At 41.1% G+C, this 20,119-nt stretch overlaps 1 protein-coding gene across 3 annotated transcripts; it reads right to left on the reverse strand.

Moving 5' to 3' along the window:
* Positions 1–1,075: 1,075 nt before the first annotated feature.
* Positions 1,076–20,053, reverse strand: DDX17 (DEAD-box helicase 17). Of its 3 annotated transcripts, none has more exons than XM_050915493.1 (13): positions 19,740–20,053; positions 15,379–15,529; positions 13,225–13,324; positions 12,955–13,088; positions 12,151–12,216; positions 11,716–11,857; positions 9,482–9,642; positions 9,221–9,393; positions 8,792–8,902; positions 8,303–8,364; positions 7,848–7,907; positions 3,352–3,597; positions 1,076–2,673 (listed from the first exon to the last, which is right to left on the reverse strand). In XM_050915493.1, the coding sequence occupies exons 1-13, from the start codon at positions 19,781–19,783 to the stop codon at positions 2,150–2,152; spliced, it is 1,974 nt and encodes a 657-aa protein (XP_050771450.1). In that variant the 5' UTR covers positions 19,784–20,053; the 3' UTR covers positions 1,076–2,149. The 3 variants fall into 3 exon arrangements, with proteins under 3 accessions (XP_050771450.1, XP_050771451.1, XP_050771449.1); XM_050915494.1 differs by having other exon boundaries at positions 1,076–2,670; positions 3,358–3,597; positions 19,740–20,052; XM_050915492.1 differs by having other exon boundaries at positions 3,358–3,597; positions 19,740–20,052.
* Positions 20,054–20,119: the final 66 nt, after the last annotated feature.

Consider the following 20,119-nt stretch of genomic DNA (forward strand, 5'->3'; position numbering starts at 1 on the left):
CCTCAACAGCAATAACGCACTGCAAGACTTGGCACAGACGTTTACATGTGCGCAAGTCCCTCGCAAAAGAAGTGAAAGCTATAGCAGACTGTAAGGCAGCTTTGGCGGTCCAGAGATCCTTTTTAAAGCCAGTCAGTGAGATGTCCTACTCCTACACCCCTCAAACACATTTCTGCATTGAACTCGCAAATTAAAAAGAAAAAAAAAAAAGGCAAAAAAAAAAAAAAGCTCTACATTTGCTTGTGAGGGAGGCCAAAGACAAATCAGTCAGCGCCTGGATAAACGAAATGTTTCTGGCTTTCACTTAACACAAGCAAAGGAACTTCCTGCCCAAGCACTGGAATTAGAAGATGGGACGAGGGAACCAAAGTTCTGGAAGATCTCTCCCTTGTCCCTCTGTGTCAGCAACCTACCTGTGTACTGCACAAAAAAATGCGCATTCATCCCCCACAATTTTACTCTGGGAAGAAATTAAATTAAAAAGGAAATCATTTCTGCATAAGCAAGCTCTTTTCCTGGGCTATAAGAAGTTCCACTCTGCTACAGAAGGAGTGGGCTGCCTTGTTCATCCATATGCAAGAACGCCAACAGAAAAAAAACCAAACCCCTGCACTCTCATAATGCAAAGACGATGCCTCACAAACCAGGAGATGTATCCATTCTTTTGTCATATTATCAGATCAAGAGCAGCCAACTCCTGTTATCATCTACTGTCTCTGAACCGTCTGCTATTAAAAATAACAAGTCAACAACATGCTTTACTAAAGGGGAAACCCCCTCACACCCACCTTAGCCTGTAAAATAAACAAGGTTTATTTACGTATTTACTAAAATTTCACTCTTCTCTAACATTTTCTAAAATGCTACCTACCTGCGAGAGCTCAGCTCAAAGGGACCAATGGAGCAGGGAAATGCACTCAAAAGCCAGAAAAAGCAATAGTCAGAGCAAGGTACAAAAGAAATAAAGCTTCAGAATCAAGATGCACTAACCAGCTCACCGCTTACCTCATGAAAAGGAGATTCCAGGCAATCTCCTCCTCCTCCCTTCCTCCCCTTGCCCTCCCCCCCAGCCCACCCTATTCAAACCTCTTAAATTTAAGTGTGGAAAACTCTGTCACATTTTATTCAGCATAGCAGCATTCAGAACATTCCCCGTGGCAAAAGGTAGTTTGTTCGTGAAGGACAGACAAACAAGATACGCTGTTCATCATCTCAGTTCTGTTTAGTTTCTGGGCCCTCAAATAAGACTTCTCTCAATAAACCCAACAACAGGAATTTGAGAGCAGAAACTAATTTAAGGATAACCAGGCTCCACGTGTTTGCGATGCTGCAATTTAACAATCATAGGGAAAGAACTTACTTGGCTAAACATTATAGCAGCGGTACCTACAGCGACTATCTGGTTTTCAGGTATCGAATCCAAGACAGGTTTGGTCTCTGACACTGGGGTTTTAATCCCAACTTCCCTACTGCAGGCTGCTGCAGGTACCAGAAGATGGGGCTGCTGCTTCCAGAGCTGCAGAAAACGCCAACAAGGTACTTGGGGCATTACTCTGAACACTGCCCAGCTCAGACAAATGACCAGAGTTTTCCTATAGAAAGTCACCTACGACAGATTACAAGCAATAATAGTGAGCTATTTAAAAAAAAAAGTTAAGATTAGGAGAAGTGAGCATTGCTCCCTTGCATTTATCATTTTAAATGAAGTGCTTTTTGGCTCCCCAAAGTTTCCCACCTCTCTTGATACTTCCTGAAATTAAGTTAACATGTTACAGAATAGAAACTTCCTCCCCTCAAAAGCAAGTTTTCACACAAACCTTAGACACCAAGATGATCGAGCTGGGACCTATCTGCCTTATACCCATTTCTTTTAGAGAAAATAAAATTTCCAATTTCCTCAACATGCAAGACAAAAAATAATAAATTTTCCAGTCAACTATATATATCTCTTAAAAAAAAAAAAAAAGAAAAAAAAAAGAGGACAGGTCAGTAATGTGGACTGGGGGCCATTTCTGATGGGCTCGAGTGATTTGAATGGTGAATTCTAAGTCTAACCTGCATGAGAGAGACATCACAATGGGAAAGAAGAGAAAGAAAAGGTTCCTTTAAATGCAAGAGGTCTACACTGGTCACCAGCAGGCGAGTGGTCTCATTTGCGGGAGGGGGGAGGGGGCGGGGGAGGGGGCGGATACTGGTAGGTGGCAGTCTGTCCCATATAGCCCATCACGTTAGTGGCAGGGGGCTGCGGAAACTGTTGTGACATGAGCGGCTGTGGCTGCTGGCCCGAGCGCCCCACCATCCCTGCATACTGCTGTTGGGTAGTGCTCTGTGAGGTTCTCCCAGCGGTGGCAGCTGTGGTGCTGGCACCATAGCCACTAGCACTGTACTCTGCAGTGCCATAGCCACTCGTGCCATAGGCAGCTGCTCCATAGCTCCCTTGAGTGTAACCATACTGGCTCTGTGCTGCCCCAAAAGCAGAATTTGGGCTCCCGTAGGCACTGCCATAGGTCTTGTTGGCTCCGTTGGCATAACTGTCACCACGCTCACGGTCTCTGAAGCCACCTGAGTCTCTCCGGCCCTCTTTCACTCCCCGGAGCCTCCTGTCACACTCTTCCTGGTACATCAGGTTAGGGTTGTTTACTGAACTGCTCGTTCGGTAACGAGAACGACCTCCTGGCGATGGATATATTAAGATTTAGAACCGTGAACAAGTTTTAAACAATGAACTCTGGTACAATTACGCCACCCTTTCTCCCCCTTCTACATCCACAATTTTGCCCACAAGGAGCAAGTTCTTTCGACCGACTATAACTTCCCTGCACAGCTGCACATACGCCTCTTCATTTTGTTCAAGGTGTAAATACGAAGTTCAAAAAGGGTTCTTAATGCATATGCTTGGAGACAAAGAAACAGAAGGAATTCAGGACTAACTTGGAAATATAAGGAAACTTATTATTCCTTCAGGGAATGGCAGGTAAAATAGCCTCAGTCCCTGAAGGTAGAGTCAGTGTAACCCTTTACCGATTTCAATTTTGCACGTGCATGCGCACACATCCTGTTGCCTGTGCTTAGGTAGGAGCTGCAAGGAATTAATTACTTCAAGTGAAATTAGCTCTATGAGGACATTATCAGGAGGAAAAAAAAAATTCTACAGCTAAGGTAAAACAGTGGACTACCTCTTTGTTGGACAGAAATACTACATCTACATAACGTGTTGAGACCTCGGGTACAAAACAGCTTTATTACTAATTTGTTATCTTAGACTTGCCCTTACTACTTCCCTAACCTCTTTTAATCTTCCCTCCCTCAAAATGGGGAACCTATTCCCTGTGTAGCCCTTTACCCATGTGCCTTTACCTCCACCACCACCTCCTCCTCCTCTGTGGTCCACAAGCTGCATCAGTTTTGGATTGATGGCTTGATTGGCTTCTTCCAACACTTTGATAAGCTCCCTGGCTTGTTTCAGGTTTCCTGGTGTGAAGAAGGTGTAGGCAGTACCTTTGTTGGTACTACGTGCGGTACGGCCAATACGGTGCACATAATCTTCAGAGCTGTTCGGATAGTCGTAGTTTATCACAAATTTAACATCTTCCACGTCTTGTGAAGTGCCCAGGTGCGAAGCACAGTGAAGGGGTAGGGTTGAGGAAAGGGGAGAAGAAGAGAGGACGTGCCAACGAAAGGTGGGGAGCACGAATGCAGGTGACAGTAATAAGAAAAAAAAATACAAAGTTAGTAATTGCATGGAATAAATACAAGACAGACTCATCCCAAAAGAGTAGAAGACTCAAATTTAAGATTGTCAGGAACAAAGATCAGTGTCCTGAAAAACAGTGGTAATTTTAAAGCAGTTTTGCCCTGCACTCAAATTCATCCTCCCCGGAATGCATTTCTCTGTCTTCCTGTGTCAAAGACACTGACATTTGTGAATAAGCTAATCAAATTTCACACTCTTTTTTTAAAAACTCAATCTGGAAAGTGAAAATGTCACCATCAGACAGAGCAAACTGGGGTGGAGGAAGGGTAGAACTGCCACAGTAAAGCTTTTACTCTGTTGGGAGAAGTCTAACAAATAATAACGGTAACGAGATCACTTACCTTCCACTCGGTAACATGAAATAAAAGGCAATCTTAAAAATATTTACTTTTACAGTCCTAATAAAATACAGCGAACTACTTTCCCTAGCCTAAAGCTTAAGACACTCCAATTACATTAGTATTATTCAGCCAACTCATTAAAAATTATTCAGACCTAGAATATCTTAACTCAGCTTTGTAGTTATCACCAGAATGCATTGCACTAACATTTCACCGTGCTGTTCCATCCACTTCTGGCAAGCTTTCGTAATTTGGACAATCCTGAATTCTATTAGCAATTCCCTACTTCCAGTGCCAGATGGAAGCAGGAAATGAAATGATCAAAATTGCTTTGTATGCAAAATATTACTAAAAATTAGGAGATCAGAACTGCGTGCCTTATGGGAAGAGACTTTGTAAACTTACGGGACAGAAACAAAGTAAATGTTAGTGTAACACTTCAGTGAAAGCACCTCAAGTACCAAAAGCACCTATTTACTATAGTATACAGTATTTTTAAAAAGCATGGTATTACAGCAAGTGCCCTAACAGCTCATAAAAAAAAATTAAAAATCTGCATTTTAAGAAGAATATCCTGAAAATATCCAAGATAAAACACAGATTTTTGTGATTTCCTTTCCTTTTTTTGTTTTTTTTTTTTGTTGTTGTTTTAAAGAGAGAAACATTCTCTGTTTGTTACCAGACCGATGCACACTCCCTCCTCCTGTGGGAAACCGCTGCAGCCGATCCCGTCTCTTTGCCTTTTATTTTTGGCGGCCTCCTTTCGAAAACTCCGCCCTCTGACACGGGACCACTGGAGCGCGGGGAGCATGCATCAAGGGTCCATGGCAGCGAGAAGTCCCCACACACGTTCGCTCTGTGAACTGGCTTAGACGCTTCTCTGTAGCCCCATTTGGTTGTGAAGCGCCGGAGAACCTGGGTTCAGGTAAAAGTTTCAGGTCCTCCAACGCTTTTTGTCCCCTATTCGGGGTTCTTAGGGGCAATTGTCAAAAAAATGAAGATACAAAAATTACATCCAAAGGGTCAGACTGCATCTATTGCCCAGACTGCATCAATTTCAAAGGGGTTGTAGGAAAAATAAAAACAAGAGGGTTGTAGTGACAAGAGGGGGACTTTATGTCTGTTTCTTATTACAGCAAAGGAGGGGCTCCTCAGTCTTTGCTGACTCCAAAGTCCTGAATCACACCAAAAAAAGGGAGTGAGAAGGCAGGTTTCACAGGGGGCTGCGCGAGTCTCCAGCTAGGGTCCTTGATGCAACAGTTTTTTTAAAAAGGGAAAGTGAAGTAAAGAGAGGAGTACGTATGACAGATTGCATCTTCACAGCCAGGGTGTAACTAGTCTGACAAGCTGCAGGCTACATGATCCTCAGTCAGTCCCGTTTCGCACATCCATCAGTAGCAAAGTGACTTGAATTACCACAGAGGATACAAGGACATGCTTTCCCGGCAGAAAGCACAGGGAATTGTAGCTACCAATGTAGACGGAACTGACTTGACTGGGGAGGAGTGGGAAGAATGGGAAGGCAGGAAGAGGAAATTGCAAGGGTGTTTTCCAGACTAGAAACGGTCCTGGTAGAGCACGCAGCTCGCTGAAGAAAAGACCAGAGCAAGTACAAGACTCTGCTTCTCCAGTCTAGCATGCTCCAAAGTGTTTGCGCACACTCACAATCTTCCTACGCTTTCAGAATGTAGCAGCATCAAGAACTGAAACTGTAAATCATTTTTGACAGCTACCTGGGAAACATTCCCTTTGTCAGACCATCAGAATACCCTATGGCACAGACAGTCTCCAATTCCTGATCAGGAGAGATATAAACTAGCAAACACGCTAGTCTAGAGAGCTGTTTAGATCATCAATGTAGATGCACCCCCACCCCTGCACTGAGAATGATCTGCAGCTGATATCAAAGCTTCTGTTAAAGAAAACAAAACAAAGCAAATTCAATGTTTTTAGTTTAATAGACTGAACAAAAAAATAAAGTGGGGGGAAAAAAAAAAAAATCAGTGCAGAGAGAGGACCTCACTCCAGGGAATTATCACAAAGAAGTCATTACGGGACTCAGAACTTACCTGGAAGAAGCTTTTTTGAAACCAATGTTCCATTAGGAAGAGGGAAAGCCCTGGTGACTCAGCCAAAAGGCGCGCGCCCCTGTTTTATGTTATTTAGGTAGAAGCCTTCACTTTCCAGGATCTTGGAGGAAGTCGTCCAGAAGTTTGCCAGTTAAGTGACTTATTTTAAGAAGCAGCAAACTCAGGGCCCCAAAACAAGCAGAGATGTTGTTCAGTAACAAGAAACAGACTCTGGTACCTTTCCCCCTTAGCTCAGGTGAAGTGGAGGATGGGAAGTGGGGAGACTGTTTTCTGAAGTGTTATCCAATTGAGTAGTTTTGGGGGGAGTAGTTGGTTTTTTTTTTTGAGGGGGGTGAGGCTGTTTTAAATGTCTAGGCAAGATGCACAAAGAAGCTACCAGCACATAGCAAGCCTGTTTAAAAAATGCTGCTAGAGAAAGCAGCGCTCTTTCATACAAACTGGTTTCAGGCCTCAGTCCCTTCTCCCAACAGGCCCAAGTTCTAACTGCACAGGTCCAGACATGACCCTAGAGGGCAGAGACTGAAGTCCATATAATCACCTCTCTGAGGAAGTGTTGGACACTTTTTGAGGGGGGAGGGGAAGGAGGGGTGAAGGTTGTGTGAACAAAGGCTGCCAAGTCTAGTAATGGTCTGCCTGTATTAAAGTGACCATATGATGCACAGCACAGCCACCCTTTCAGCATATGAAAAAAAGAGAGCTCAGGTAACTGAGATTTTTAACAAACTAGAGATTTCTAACAAACTAGAGATTTCTCTGAGCTTATCTGCACTGATTTGCGGTAACTTTGTCTAAAATTTACTACAATGAGACATCAACCCCCAAGTAGTTTATCTTCTACCAAACTCAGGGAGGGTAGAGTATTCAGTGTCTGTTACTAAACTCAGAGCACTTCAGAAGCCATCCTCCCTTTCTAGAGTGGGCAGATGTATAAGGACTGTGCTCAGCACACTGTTTCACAATACAAATACGCTTATTAAAAAAGGGGGCACAACTGATGCATCCAGACAGATCATTTTCATACCACCAGAATAGAGCTGTGCAATTTTGATTCAATTACATATTTGGGTAACACGATGTTAAAGGCCATATATAATCTCAGTGGTCCTGCCTAGAAGGAACACAGAGGAGGGAAGGTTACATGTCAAGACCAAAGATCTGGAGCAGTGCTTTCTCAGATGTGAATACATCTGTGGGGTAAACATGCATGTACACTGGGGTTGGTATGTTCAAATCTGTGGTGTGTCATACGGGGAGAATATTAGCTATTTGCTGTTGAAATGCTCTCCCACAACTTCCTACTTGAACTTTATCTGACACGCTCTGAACTGAGAGCAATCCATCCCTATCATCCAGCAACAAAAGCTGGATTTGGGGAAGAAGTGAGTGTAGTGGAAGGGTTGGGTTGCATAATTGGACGTCTCTTCTCCCTCTTGGCGATCGATTGGTCATGCCTAGGCCTTGCTGCAGACCAAAGCCTGTTCATTAGGAGCAGGAAGAGACTTTGAATATGAAAGAAAAAAAAAAGATTAATGTTAAAAAAACGTATTTCACATGTGGGGGAAAATCACGCTTTGAATTTTTTTTTTTTTAAAAAGAAAACATATTTCAGTCCAAAGAAGAAAAATATGCAGCAGTAGGCAAGAGTGGTCTATGTGTACAAACCTAGCCCACGAGATGCAACGTCGGTAGCAATGAGGATAGGAGCCTTTCCAGAACGAAACTCTGTAAAACAAAGCATGCTATGAAGTAAGATTTTTCAAAAAGATAAAGTTACCTGAACTTGATTTACACTAAATGCTCATTTTCCAGAGCCTAGGTAAGATCGGTCAATTTCAGAAACCCCAGCAAGTCAGGAACATGTCAACTATTTTTCAAAATCCAGCTCTCTGGGTTAAGCAATTTTCCCATGGTGTTTTTGTCAAAAAAAAAAAAAAAAAAAAAAAAAAAAAAAAAAAAGCAGCAAATACAAGTACTGAAATTAACAGTGCAAAGGAAGTTCTTCTGAAATTTATCTATTGGGTATAGAGACAAAAAAAAAAAAAATGCCCGGAGAAAAGCACATCTCAGTAAATTACGTACAGCAGCCCGAGTTATACTCCCCTCAGTGATGGACTCACCATTAAGCACCCAATCTCTTTCTGGCTGACTCTTGTCTCCATGGATACACATAGCTGGCCAACTGCCAAACAGAGATGCACATTAGTATAGACAGAAAGTACATACATTAAAGGCAACAGGAAGCTTTATTGGCATTTTGGTAAAAAGGCAAAAAATAGATGACTTGAGAAGTATTTTATTCCCTGTCCTCCTCTGGCTTGTATCTACCTAGCATGTATACTGGTTTGTTTCTTGCATGTTAAACCCACTACCTACATAAACAACCACCTAAGCCAAATCACATTTGCTATATTGATACAGTCCTGATCAGCGTTATCAGTATTCTGATACACTAAAAGCTGCACAGCTTACAAATACTCTCTCTTGCACTAATGCTTTGATGGAGTTGTTCCCAACAATAGCATCATGGACATTTAAACCTTACTGCTTTTGATTACAATTTCTGTTTCCCACTAGAAACAAGGGGAGGGAGGGGGGAAGCTAATCACCCATCTCTGCGCATCCTTCGAGTGAGATCATCACATCGCCTCTTTGTCTCCACAAAGATGATAGTCTTGTTTTCCTTCTCTGCCATGATTTCTTCCATCAGTTGTATCAGTCTAAAACAGACATGAGAGCTAAGATGTATATCCACATATACAAGAATACAGAAGCACTCTCTCAACTTACACTGAGAACATATAAAACATGCATACACATAAATAAGTCAGTATCACACAGAATTTAGGTCTGTTGTACAACAGTACGGTTAGAATATACACAATAGATTAGTTAATTACAGGACTTATTTTGTAACACTCAAAGGTTAAATAATACTACAAGTAACTTCACTATTCAGAATTCATATTTGGCTTACAAAGCAATGTAGATTTTTAAGTACAACCAAAAAAAGTGAAATGGTAGGAAAATCAGCTTACTTATGGTCCTTCTCACTTTCCATGCATACATCCACTATCTGTAGGATATTGTGGTTGGCACTCAGCTCCAAGTTTCCCACATTGATCTGAACATAGTCCTGCAGGAAGTCCTCGGCAAGCTGGCGCACTTCTTTTGGCCAGGTGGCACTCCACATCAGAGTCTGTCTGTCAGGCTAAGAAAAAGGGAAAACGGATTTATTTAAGGTACTGGACTTCGAATGGGAAACCAAAGGAGGCTGTCCTTTTACAAGGTTCACACACCCTTATCTGGTCAACAATTTTACGAATTTGGGGTTCAAATCCCATGTCCAACATCCTGTCTGCTTCATCCAGCACCAGGTACGTACACCGGCGCAGGTTGGTCTTTCCTGCCTCAAGGAAGTCAATCAAGCGACCTGGTGTAGCAATGCAGATCTCCACACCTTCAAAACAGAGTAAGGAAAAAGAGTAAGGCTCTTCATCTGAATGTCAATTGGTATTTTTAGTCAGAATGAATCACCTTCCAGAGCAAAATTGTTTTTAAAAAAAAAAAAAAGCACCACCCTCATTCGTATCCAAGATTAAGTCATTTCAGTAGAAGCCCTAGTTTCTTTTAATATTTTTTCCATTCTGAAATTACCGTTACAGTGCCATTAGAATAATAAATACAGTATAGAAGCTAAAAGCTTACTGTCAGAAAACACCAGTGAAGAGCTGTCTAAAAATCAGAAGTAAAATAAGCTTCTACTCAAGCCTGACCCACCTTCATCCAGAATTATGCAGTCTAGAGAGCTCTCTAGAAAAATAAGAGCAAACTCCAGCTAAACTCCCCATGTTAATCAAACATGAAGTGCTCCTCTTGCTACAGAGGTCAAACTACTTCCACCTTTTTTTTTTTTTTTAATATATAAAGCCAAAGCATGGGCTTTAATACTGAGTAATTATGCACCAATAGTGACAGACAACCATCCTACCCCTATCTGTTAGTATAAAAACAGAATTCAAATATTCATAAACTACTATCAGGTATGGTAATTTATACATTCCTTGAAAGGAGGGACTGGTTTCCACCAATTCTCAAATCTTACAGGTGAGTCTTTCAGTGTCACTGAAATGTCCACACAAGGTAAATTTAGGGAAGCAGAGGGGTGAAAAAGAACAAAACCCCAACAGCTTTCTTGATACTGCACTTACAGATGCAGTGTATTTTGCAGCAACCCAGATCTCTGTGTCAATCTGGACTCCTCAGAGCTGACAAAGCTGGGGATACTTCTAGTTTCTATGAAGTTCATGCAAGAATTAGATTGCTAATGGAGCCACTGGCCTGCCAGGGAGACTGAATAAACTGCAATCTCTGTTGTCAATGATGTACTCCTCCAACGTAAATTCACTAAATACCCCAAAGATCACAACTGAAGAGAGAAAAAAAAAAAAAAGTTTTCTGGACTCTATCTATTCAACAATCTTTGCTGCAGAAAATACTAAGCAATCATCCAAAGACAGTAACACCTGAAAGGACTGAAAGCACTGAACCTGCCCACATCCTCTAACCACAGGGTTTTCTTCATAAGCAGAACACCTACTTTACAGCACTCCAGAAAGGTGTGCAAAAACCCACCAAGCTGATCCTCCCAAGGTCTCTTCACGTAACCTTTGACTCTTCCACTGAAGATGCTACTTTTGAATTGGAATGCACTACCATTTTCTTGAACAGAGCTATCCCACAGCCTTCTGCCATGCATGCCTTCATACCATTACTGCAGTTTTCAATAATGACTCTGCAAACTGCAGTGGTAAGTAAAATTTTCTGATTTCTTGAGCAGATCTGTATATATAAGCTTACCTTGATAATACTTCTTATATCTTTTCACATAATTCTATTACATTTTTTTTAATCTAGTGAAGATGACAGCCATCAGCACATTCCTGCATTTGAAATCATATGTAACTAGCCCTTGAAATGAAGGTTAGGTCACTTGAGCACTACTGTGTTACAGTGGTTGCTGTAGAACCATGGTTCCTCATAATTCCCAACTCCAGCCTCTTGCTATGTACAGAAAGGCAGTTACAGAACATTATGGGGTACATGAACAGAAAGAGTTTAGTGCTTAAGAACAACAGAAAAAAACAAAACCCACTGTCTAAAGAAGTTTCTATACATTTAGAAATTAAGTTTGATTATTTGAACAAGCCTAGGCAGAAAACTTGAAAGCTGGCTTAAGAAAAATCATTCCTTAAACTTGCTGCTACTGCTTTTCCTCAAAATAACCTGTTCTCTTTCTGGTAAGTTTCCTTTTCCTCTTCCTACATCCTGATGATCTTCACAAGTTCAAAGAGAAAATTGAAAGGAAATCTAATATCCACATAAGTCGCTATAAAACAAAGAGAACTACCTCATGAACTATCATTGTAACTGGAGGAGGAGACAGCTACTCACTCATTCACGCACACCCCCTTTTTACAGAGATTTTAGAATACCACCTCCTCCAGAAACTGGACACCCGTTTTAAAATTACCTCTTTCTAGATCTCTGATTTGGGGGCCTTTGGGTGCTCCTCCATATATGCAGGTACTCTTCAGTCTTGAACATTTGCCATAATCATCAGCCACCTGCTGCACTTGCTGGGCCAACTCTCTAGTAGGTGCTAGAACCAGACACTGCAAAAGGAATCGATTCAGGATAGCCAAGCTGCATACACATCCCTAAGTTAAGGGCTCCACACAGATACCATAAGCAAAGTTGGACCATCTGCTCTTTATTAGCTAAAACATTTAAATATCCTTAGACTATGTCAGCAATTGCACAGAATTTCAACTGAGTGGGATGTTCACATTGTGATAGTAAACATTTCTCTACTTACTATTCTGATATACCAATTAAATAAAGTACACATTGCATTAACAATGCCATGACATACACAGAAAAAGGAAGAGAATCGACAAGTACTTACAATTGGGCCATCCCCTCTCTCCAAATATGGCTGGTGGTTGATGTGAACAATTGCAGGCAACAAGTACTAAAACAGAAGAACTTTAAGTCAAGACACAGGACTTCTATATTCAATGCCAACGACCTCCTGCCATGACAACTGGATCACGGCAAGAGCCCATTTAGCCTAACATCCCTTCAAGAAACCAACACCTGATGTGAGAGACAGTAAGAAACCTTGGCTATATAAAAATCAGGATTCTGCAAAAACAGATACTTGCATTTATCCAACAGAACAGAAGATTTTCAGAGCTGCTGATCAACCATATCTGCTTTGACACAAGCACAAAATATAGTTGCTCAGCACCTCTGAAAGGAAGGCTCATTTAAATTTGGAGTCTAAGTTAGTAGAATTGAGCAATCTTGGCCCTAACCAATACTCTTCATAAAGGGTAAAATTCCTTCTTAACCACTGCAGATAAAATTGAAGACCTTGAAGACTCAACCATTTTTTAACTTGCACAGTTAATAAAACAAATATGCTAAAGAGCACATACTGTTTTTTAAACCACAATGTAAGCATAGACCAAAGAGAAGCGACTAAGCATCCAAAAAGAAAGACACACAAAATACATGCCTGTGAATAAGGCAGGCTAGTTGAGACTTAAGTCTCACCCATGATGCAATAAAGCAAGCTTTAAAAACATTTAATCATCTCACTTTATGCTTGTAGTACTGACAAGCCCAAAAACTACTAACAAGTAGCCAAGGGAATTTCTGCAAAGTGATTAGGAAAACTACATAAATAAAAGGGAAGAATACGTACTGCTAGTGTCTTCCCAGAGCCAGTCTGTGCAATGCCCACCATATCACGACCACTGAGGGCTAGTGGAAAGCCTTGGCACTGAATTGGAGTGGGTTCTGTGAAGTTCTGGTCCATCAAGGCATCCATCACATACTCTAAGAATTCAAGAAAAGAAAAAATTTCTTTAAGGATAACCGAGGCTTCAGAAGACCTTTTAGAAGACAGAACAGGCCTAAACAGTTACTGTTTTTGAGTAATCTTCATTATCTTAAAGAATGGCAAAATACTCACGCGGAAAGCTACACTGGTGGAAGGCAAACACAGGCTTGGGGCAGCCCTCCATTCCTCGAATTGTTATCTCTTTCTTTCTTCGCAATTCTTCAACTTCATACTATTTATGTGGGAGAAAAAAAAGCAAAGACAAATGCTGAATGTCAGCAGGGACTTAAAAGTGCATGTTTCTAACTATTAACTCACTTCACACCTCTGAATAACACCTTCGTTAGAGAACTGGATTGAAACAGAGATCTGAAAAGGACTGCTTAAGATTTTATTTTAAGACTGAGCTATCACGTAGCTTCTCCAATATTCAGAGGTATGAGCTCTCTATGTAGTCTAAAAGGACTAACGTCTCTCTTCTTCCAACCAGTCCTTTTTAATGAAAAGTGTATTAACATAGTATTTTTAAGAATTACACTCTTTTTCCAGAGGCCAGAAATGACCAACAGCTTCAAAAGTGATTAGAAACAGAGAATAGATAAGAAACGTATTTTATGTGACAGTGCTAAGAACTAAACAAAATAAATAGGCCCTAACATACTACGAAGAAGCAATAAGGCAGGGCAGTCCCCCTCCTTCAATTAACACATTCCAGAGGTGGTTAAATACAGAGCTCTTGCTGGACAACTTGCAACTCAGAAATGTCGCTTGGAATCTTTTTGGCACTAGCACTTCTTTTCTGCATGAAAGAAGCCCAGGCAATGTCATAATGATACCCTAAGACCTCACAATTTTTTTTATATAATGGAACTTCTTAAAATATTTCTGAAATGTCTATCCACTAAGCATAATTTTAGGATTAGAAAAAGTGTTTTATCTTTGTCTAGGTTATCGTGCAAGTTCAACGGCACTTTGCAACATGCTTCCACAATTCATGACCTTATTCTAATGCTCATTAAAAATCAATAGAAAGATACACATCAATACCAAACATACACTTTATCCAAAGCAATAAATTTACTATTTGTGAGAATCTCCTGAGCTTGAATGAAAAGGTAAAAAAAGAAAGTAACTTCTGGGAAAAACATGAAAATCCTTTTAGTTGGCTAAGGCAAAGTCAGCTACAGCAGCTAATGCTAACCATGGTTCAGTAGTTCAAGTTGTTGTATCTTTAAAAAGCCAATGCCTCCTTCAATTCCTTTACGCCATATAAATACCTCATGAATATTTCACATAAAGATTTATAAGTCTATGTAATTGGATAAGAACATTTTGTTTGTTTGTTTCCTCGTGTTAAGAATGAAATCTCTTAATTTCTAAATATAAATAGACATTAAAGAGGGAAAAAAAGACTCTAGACTCAAGTTGGGTAGGAAGAAGAGACTACTGTATCTACAGAGGAAACAAAGTACTGCATCCAGTTTTGAGCCCCCAATGTAAGAAGGACATTGTTTTAACAGGGCACGTCCAATTACGGGGGGAAAGGTAGAGGCTGGAGTACAGGCGGTACAAAGAAAGACTGGGAGCACTGGATTTGTTTAGCTTGGGAAAGAGAGGACTGACAGGGGAATTTAACTGCTACTTTCAACTACCTGATGGGTCGCTATAGAGAAGATGTTGCAAAAAACTATCGGGGGGGAAAAATACCATGAGAAACATTAAGCCACTCAGAGAGGATATAAACTCTACCCATCCCTGGGGATATTCAAACTCAAAAGGACAAGGTGTTAAGCCACCTGCTCTAGTTTTGTAGTTAGCCCTGCTCTGAGCAGAGGATTAGACTAAAGATCTCCCACGGCCTCTTTCAGCCTGAATTATTATTACGATAAAATATTACTTTCAAACGTTTTTCATGTATTTCTGCCACTCTTAGTTCATTATTTTAGCTTCTTTCAGGGCCTCCACAGTACTGCAACTCTCAAGTTCTCTAAGTCTTATCTACACTGATGAATAGCTAGACCAGACAGGCATTATGATGATGAATTACAAGTGACCAAATGTAAAACATCTCGTATAAAAACAGCTAAGAGCAGAAGCATCACCTTTGCTAATGTTAAACACTGAAGGCAACTAGAACCGGTATCCTGCAGAGTATATGCATACCAAACAAGCTTAATGAAGAGACAGTTCTACTACACACTGTCCCAGACTTCCTAGGTCAAGTTTTTCCACTTGTGACATCTTCTGTTGTAGGCAAAATGGAACAGACAGAATCTGAAAACTTACCGGAGTAAGCCTGGCCACCTCTGGATGTTCCACGTAAAAATTCTTCTCAAACTTGGGCAGTTCATTCAAATCCCATTTTTTCTTACGTAAACGTTCCCCCGGATTACCAAATTTCTTTGGAGGAAGAGGACCTCCACGACTTGCTCCAAACCTGAGAATGTCAATGTTAGTTATAAAAAAAAGACTATTTAATTACTCTGGAATTTGCAGGTTTCTTAAGCATTTTCCACTCTCTTTTCCCCAAGTTGACACATTAGCACAATATTCTAGCAAAAGTCACCCCCCTCCAATCACTATGATTGCATACAACTTCTTGAAATAACATAAACCTGCTTTAAGTCAGTTCTAAACCCAAAACCATCTTAAAGCCATTTTTAAGTCACTGCCTTAAAGCTCCTGTCTCTAGGTTTCTACCTCAAGGTTCCCTCCCTCAGGACAATGCTGTGGGTACAGCTATAGCACTTACCTTTTCTTGAAACTGACAGTACACTTAAAACATGGTTAGATGAAAGGGATAAGAAAAATCTCTAATTGCAAGTTCTTTGTATCTCTCTCAAGGTTAGTTTTACACAAAAATAGCTACTTCACTGTCTCCCCCTCTATGTCTTCTCTCTTTTCTTATCAAGCAGTACGCCTCAAATGAAAAACAAAAGAGCGAAGAACAGAAAGTAAACAAGTCCAGCCAAGCCTATAAGTCCATCTGTAATTCTGGAACCAAAGCAATTAAAAAAAAAAAGGGGGAAAAAAAAAAAAAAGGATTTCTTTTTAAACCAGAGTCTAACAGGAAAAAAAACAAAAAAAATACCTAGGAAAAATCGTATCCTCTCTGAAATGCTTTTGATGAAGACTCAAGAGAGTAAGACGCTAATGTTTATTAAAAATTTCCTAACTAGCAGAACAACTCAGAAGTTACTGCTCTTTCTCTCTCACATAAGTTTCCTTCACCCAGTTAATTTAATACACTTCAGAAGGTTAAGAACTAACTGTAATGACTTGTTAATGCATTAGACAAAACATGAGCTTCTGGCAATAATCTGTAAGAGTAACTGAAAACTGAGTGGCATAAAATAATTTATTTACTGTAAATATTATAAATTATATATTCTAAAATTCCACAAAAAAAGTTATAGCTCTTTCATTAGTATCATACAAATACAGCAGAAGGTACTTTCCCAAATGCTAACAGGTGAAATTTTGTCCTAATTCAGACTTTGGTTAATAAAGCTACAGCTTTCTACAAAACATGAATTCATGAGAAATGTTCGTCTAAAACAAGACTTTTATTTAGATAGCAAATCCAAAGTGTCTGCACCTTACCTGGGCAGTCCACTAGTAAATAAAAAACTGTTAATGAAACAAACCAAAAGCAACAAAAATCCCAAAGCAATCTTCTTACACTACAAATTAGGGGGGGGGGGGAAGTTGCTAAAAAATAAAGACGATCTGAAATAAATTTCTGAATTATCTTCAGTACAAGACTATCTGTTCAGACATTAACTACACTTGTTCTTTAAATCACTTCCCAATGGAAACTACAAATTATAGTGATTAAGAGACCAAAAAACCCGAACTCAAATCAACACACTAACAGGAAGAAGGGGTTACATTGTTGCAAAAGCTAAGTATCATAGATATAATTTAACTTAAAACCTGCTATGTAAGTTTTAAAATGTTTGCTTTGTTGCAACTGTTTCATTAAGTCTCTTCCCTCTCCTATAAATATCCCTTATTTTCTCACCAGTATGTCTATCAGATCCCCCAGACAGCCTGCATAATCAGCAATTTTTGTCATATGAAAAGACTGTGAAACACAACTTCAAAAATTCACTTAAGCATTACATCTTCTTTCAGGACAAAGTAAAAAAAAATAGTATAGATTTTAATTTACAGGGACATTCACCTTTACTGAAGATGTCTGCTACTGATCATGCTAACAATATGACAACTATTTCTGTATCCAAGTAGTTCTAACAAAACCCATAGTCTCACTGAAGTCAACTGGAGGTTCAAAGGGTCAATGAGTTTCCTTATGAAAGGAAATACGGAAGAACTGATTGCAAGACTGGACACTGAAACAGCTGGGTACTATCAATATTTGCTCCACAGCTATGCAGGGGAAGAACTGATATATTTTACATAGAAGTCACAGTTTCAGTTCTCCATTCTTATACACAATATGGCTGTATACTGACCTGAAAGAAGTGAGCCCTGCCGCAGTCCTCAAACACTGCCTCTGCTGAAGTTTATCCTCTAAACTGGAGGTAACTGACACTTACATTCTGATTACAAGTAAAACAAGATTTCAATTCCAGTTAAACTGATTTAAATCTAAGATTATTCCACTGATTTGCCAACAGTTCTCTTTTCAAGTGTAAATTCAGACTGGCTCAAAACATGCTTCTCTAATATTACTGGTGCCATCATTTCTGGGACAGAACCGAGTGAATTTGTTACATTCCAGAGCAAAACAGTACAACCTTCCATTCTAAAAAGTCACCTACAACTCTTTCCTGATTGGAGGAAAACAGAAAGCCTGTATTTGGTTAGCCTACAAAAGAATCAGCACTGCAAAGGTGATAAACTTTCAAAGGGCACTTAACCAGCGTGCTGGGTGGCCCAAAATTGTATAGAGATAATTTATGAAATATGATGGTTGTTAGTGGTTACAAATATTTTCACACCTTAAATAGACGTATATAACAAACTGAAGCCCGATGCATTAAAACTTCCAGGATAATATGCCAAGAAAACTATTTTCCATGCAAATGTCCAAAAACTTCACAAAGCGGCATACAGGCACTCCTTTTACTTATGCAAAACCCCTGATCCAAAAGAGAAGCATCTGCCTATAATCAAAGTCTTTACACAAAATGAGATTACGCTAATTTTAAGGCACTTCAAGTGTTGTGACAACGCTTTGGACAGTGTTCTTTTAAGTAACTGTATATAAATCTGCATACTGAAACGCACTCACTAAACTCCAAAAACAGCTGGGGTCTGAACTATCTCAGACTTGCCAAAGCGTTTAGTCCAATGTCCTTGTGTTAAACTGAGCTGGAAATCTCATAGTGGAAAAACACCAGAACCCTCCTCTCTGTGAAAAAAATGAAAGTATCTTTTAATTTCAGAGCATGAAATGTGGGTGTAAGATAAAGCAAGTATACAACTATCTCTCTCCACAGACGAAGAGAAACTAAATGTTAAAATGCATTGCAACATATAACAAAATATTCCTGAATCTCCCAGTGGGGAGGGAAAACAAGGAAGGGGGGGGGGGGAAGACTCATTAACTGGGATCTAGTCTGCCATATTAAGAATAACAAAACCCACTGATATGTTTATTGTTAATCCTTGAGAATAGAGGCCTAACTACTTGTGATCTAAAGGACAGAAAATGCCACTCTCCTAAATTAGTTCTAATTTTGTCTTTAAAAAGGCCTGGGATTAACGTCTTATTACTTTCAACCCTTAAAAAAAACTCGTCTCAAACTCGTTATATACTATACTGCCATTTGTTGCTGCCATCCTCAGAAGAATTTAAAAAAAAAAAAAATCAAACCTGCAAAAACCTTTTCCAAGCTTCCTTTAAATAGCAGATTCAAGAGTATCAAGCACTAGGCCTCTGCAGTGCCACACAGACAACTCCTGTTTGACTTTGCTACATAAGCTTGGTCATGCTCGTTAAGTGTGGTCCAGGGCCATGTTTACCAAGATCACCCTCCCGAGTATGCAAGTCCCCTGCACGGCAGCAGTTTTCAATCTCATTTCCTCTCACGATAAGCCTGGGAGCGCAACTGAGAAAGATCTTTCACCGACTGCCATCTTTCTAGTAAGTCCAGAAGGAGCAATGACAACCAGAAGGGCAGACCATCCAACCACCCTTGCCAGGGCCACCAAGACCTTCGTGGCTTGCGGGGGGGGGGGGGACGGAGGGGGAGGGGGGAAGTAGGGTAAAGAAGAAGAGGGCTGGCAGAAAATAAATTAAGGGTAGAGGGGGGGAAAGGAAAATGCAGGCGTTAAAATTGCAAGCAAGGCACACACGCTTACACATGAACGATAGAAAAGCTAAATAAAAAAAACCTCAACCCACTACCCCGCCTTGCTGCTAGAACCGTACTAACAAAGTCTCCAGCTCCCCCCCACCCCCACACGAGAATTTTTGGGGAAAAAGCTCCCCCAACACTGCAAACAGAACGCGCCCCCTCGTCTCCACGACTCCTCCCCGGTCTTCCTCCCACCGGGCCCCTAACGCGGGGGAGACGGCTTCCTCCACCGCCCCCATACCGTGTCGACCCGCGCCACGCTGCCACCCCCACCCCCCCCCCCACCCCCGCCCGGCCCGGCCTGCCCCCTCCCCTTACCCGCCGCGGTCTCGGTCGCGGCCCCGGTCCCCGAAGCCCCTCATCGCACCCGGAGGGGTGGGAGAAAGGCAGCGGAACGCCGGCCGTGGGGACGGCGAGGGACTAGGGGTACGGGGAGACGGTCCAGCCAGGGGCGGCTGTGTCTCGGAGGAATCGCTTTGCGCCACCTCGCTTCTTTGGTGGGATACAAAAGGAGAAGAAGTGGTCAGTGGGTCAGAGACCCGCTGGACGTCGGCGGAGGGAACGGCGGGGCTCTCGGTCGGCTCCAGGGCCCGTGAAGTGTGGAGACACCAGCGTCTTCTTCCTCCGGGCTCCCGGCACAAAATGGCTGCCGCCGCCCCAACCCGCTTCAGTTACGTTACGGGCGGCCCGGCACTGCG

This window comes from Gymnogyps californianus, chromosome 1 (assembly GCF_018139145.2).
Source record: "Gymnogyps californianus isolate 813 chromosome 1, ASM1813914v2, whole genome shotgun sequence".
NCBI classification, from domain to species: domain Eukaryota; kingdom Metazoa; phylum Chordata; class Aves; order Accipitriformes; family Cathartidae; genus Gymnogyps; species Gymnogyps californianus.

Excerpts from the sequence above, each read along its gene's own strand:
- DDX17 (XM_050915493.1), bottom strand. The coding sequence starts at position 19,783 with ATGAGGGGCTTCGGGGACCGGGGCCGCGACCGAGACCGCGGCGG. Across the intron at positions 11,858-12,150 it reads AGAGAGGGGATGGCCCAATT|TGTCTGGTTCTAGCACCTAC; the intron begins GTAAGTACTTGT and ends TTCCTTTTGCAG. Across the intron at positions 7,908-8,302 it reads AAGAGATTGGGTGCTTAATG|AGTTTCGTTCTGGAAAGGCT; the intron begins GTGAGTCCATCA and ends TTTGTTTTACAG.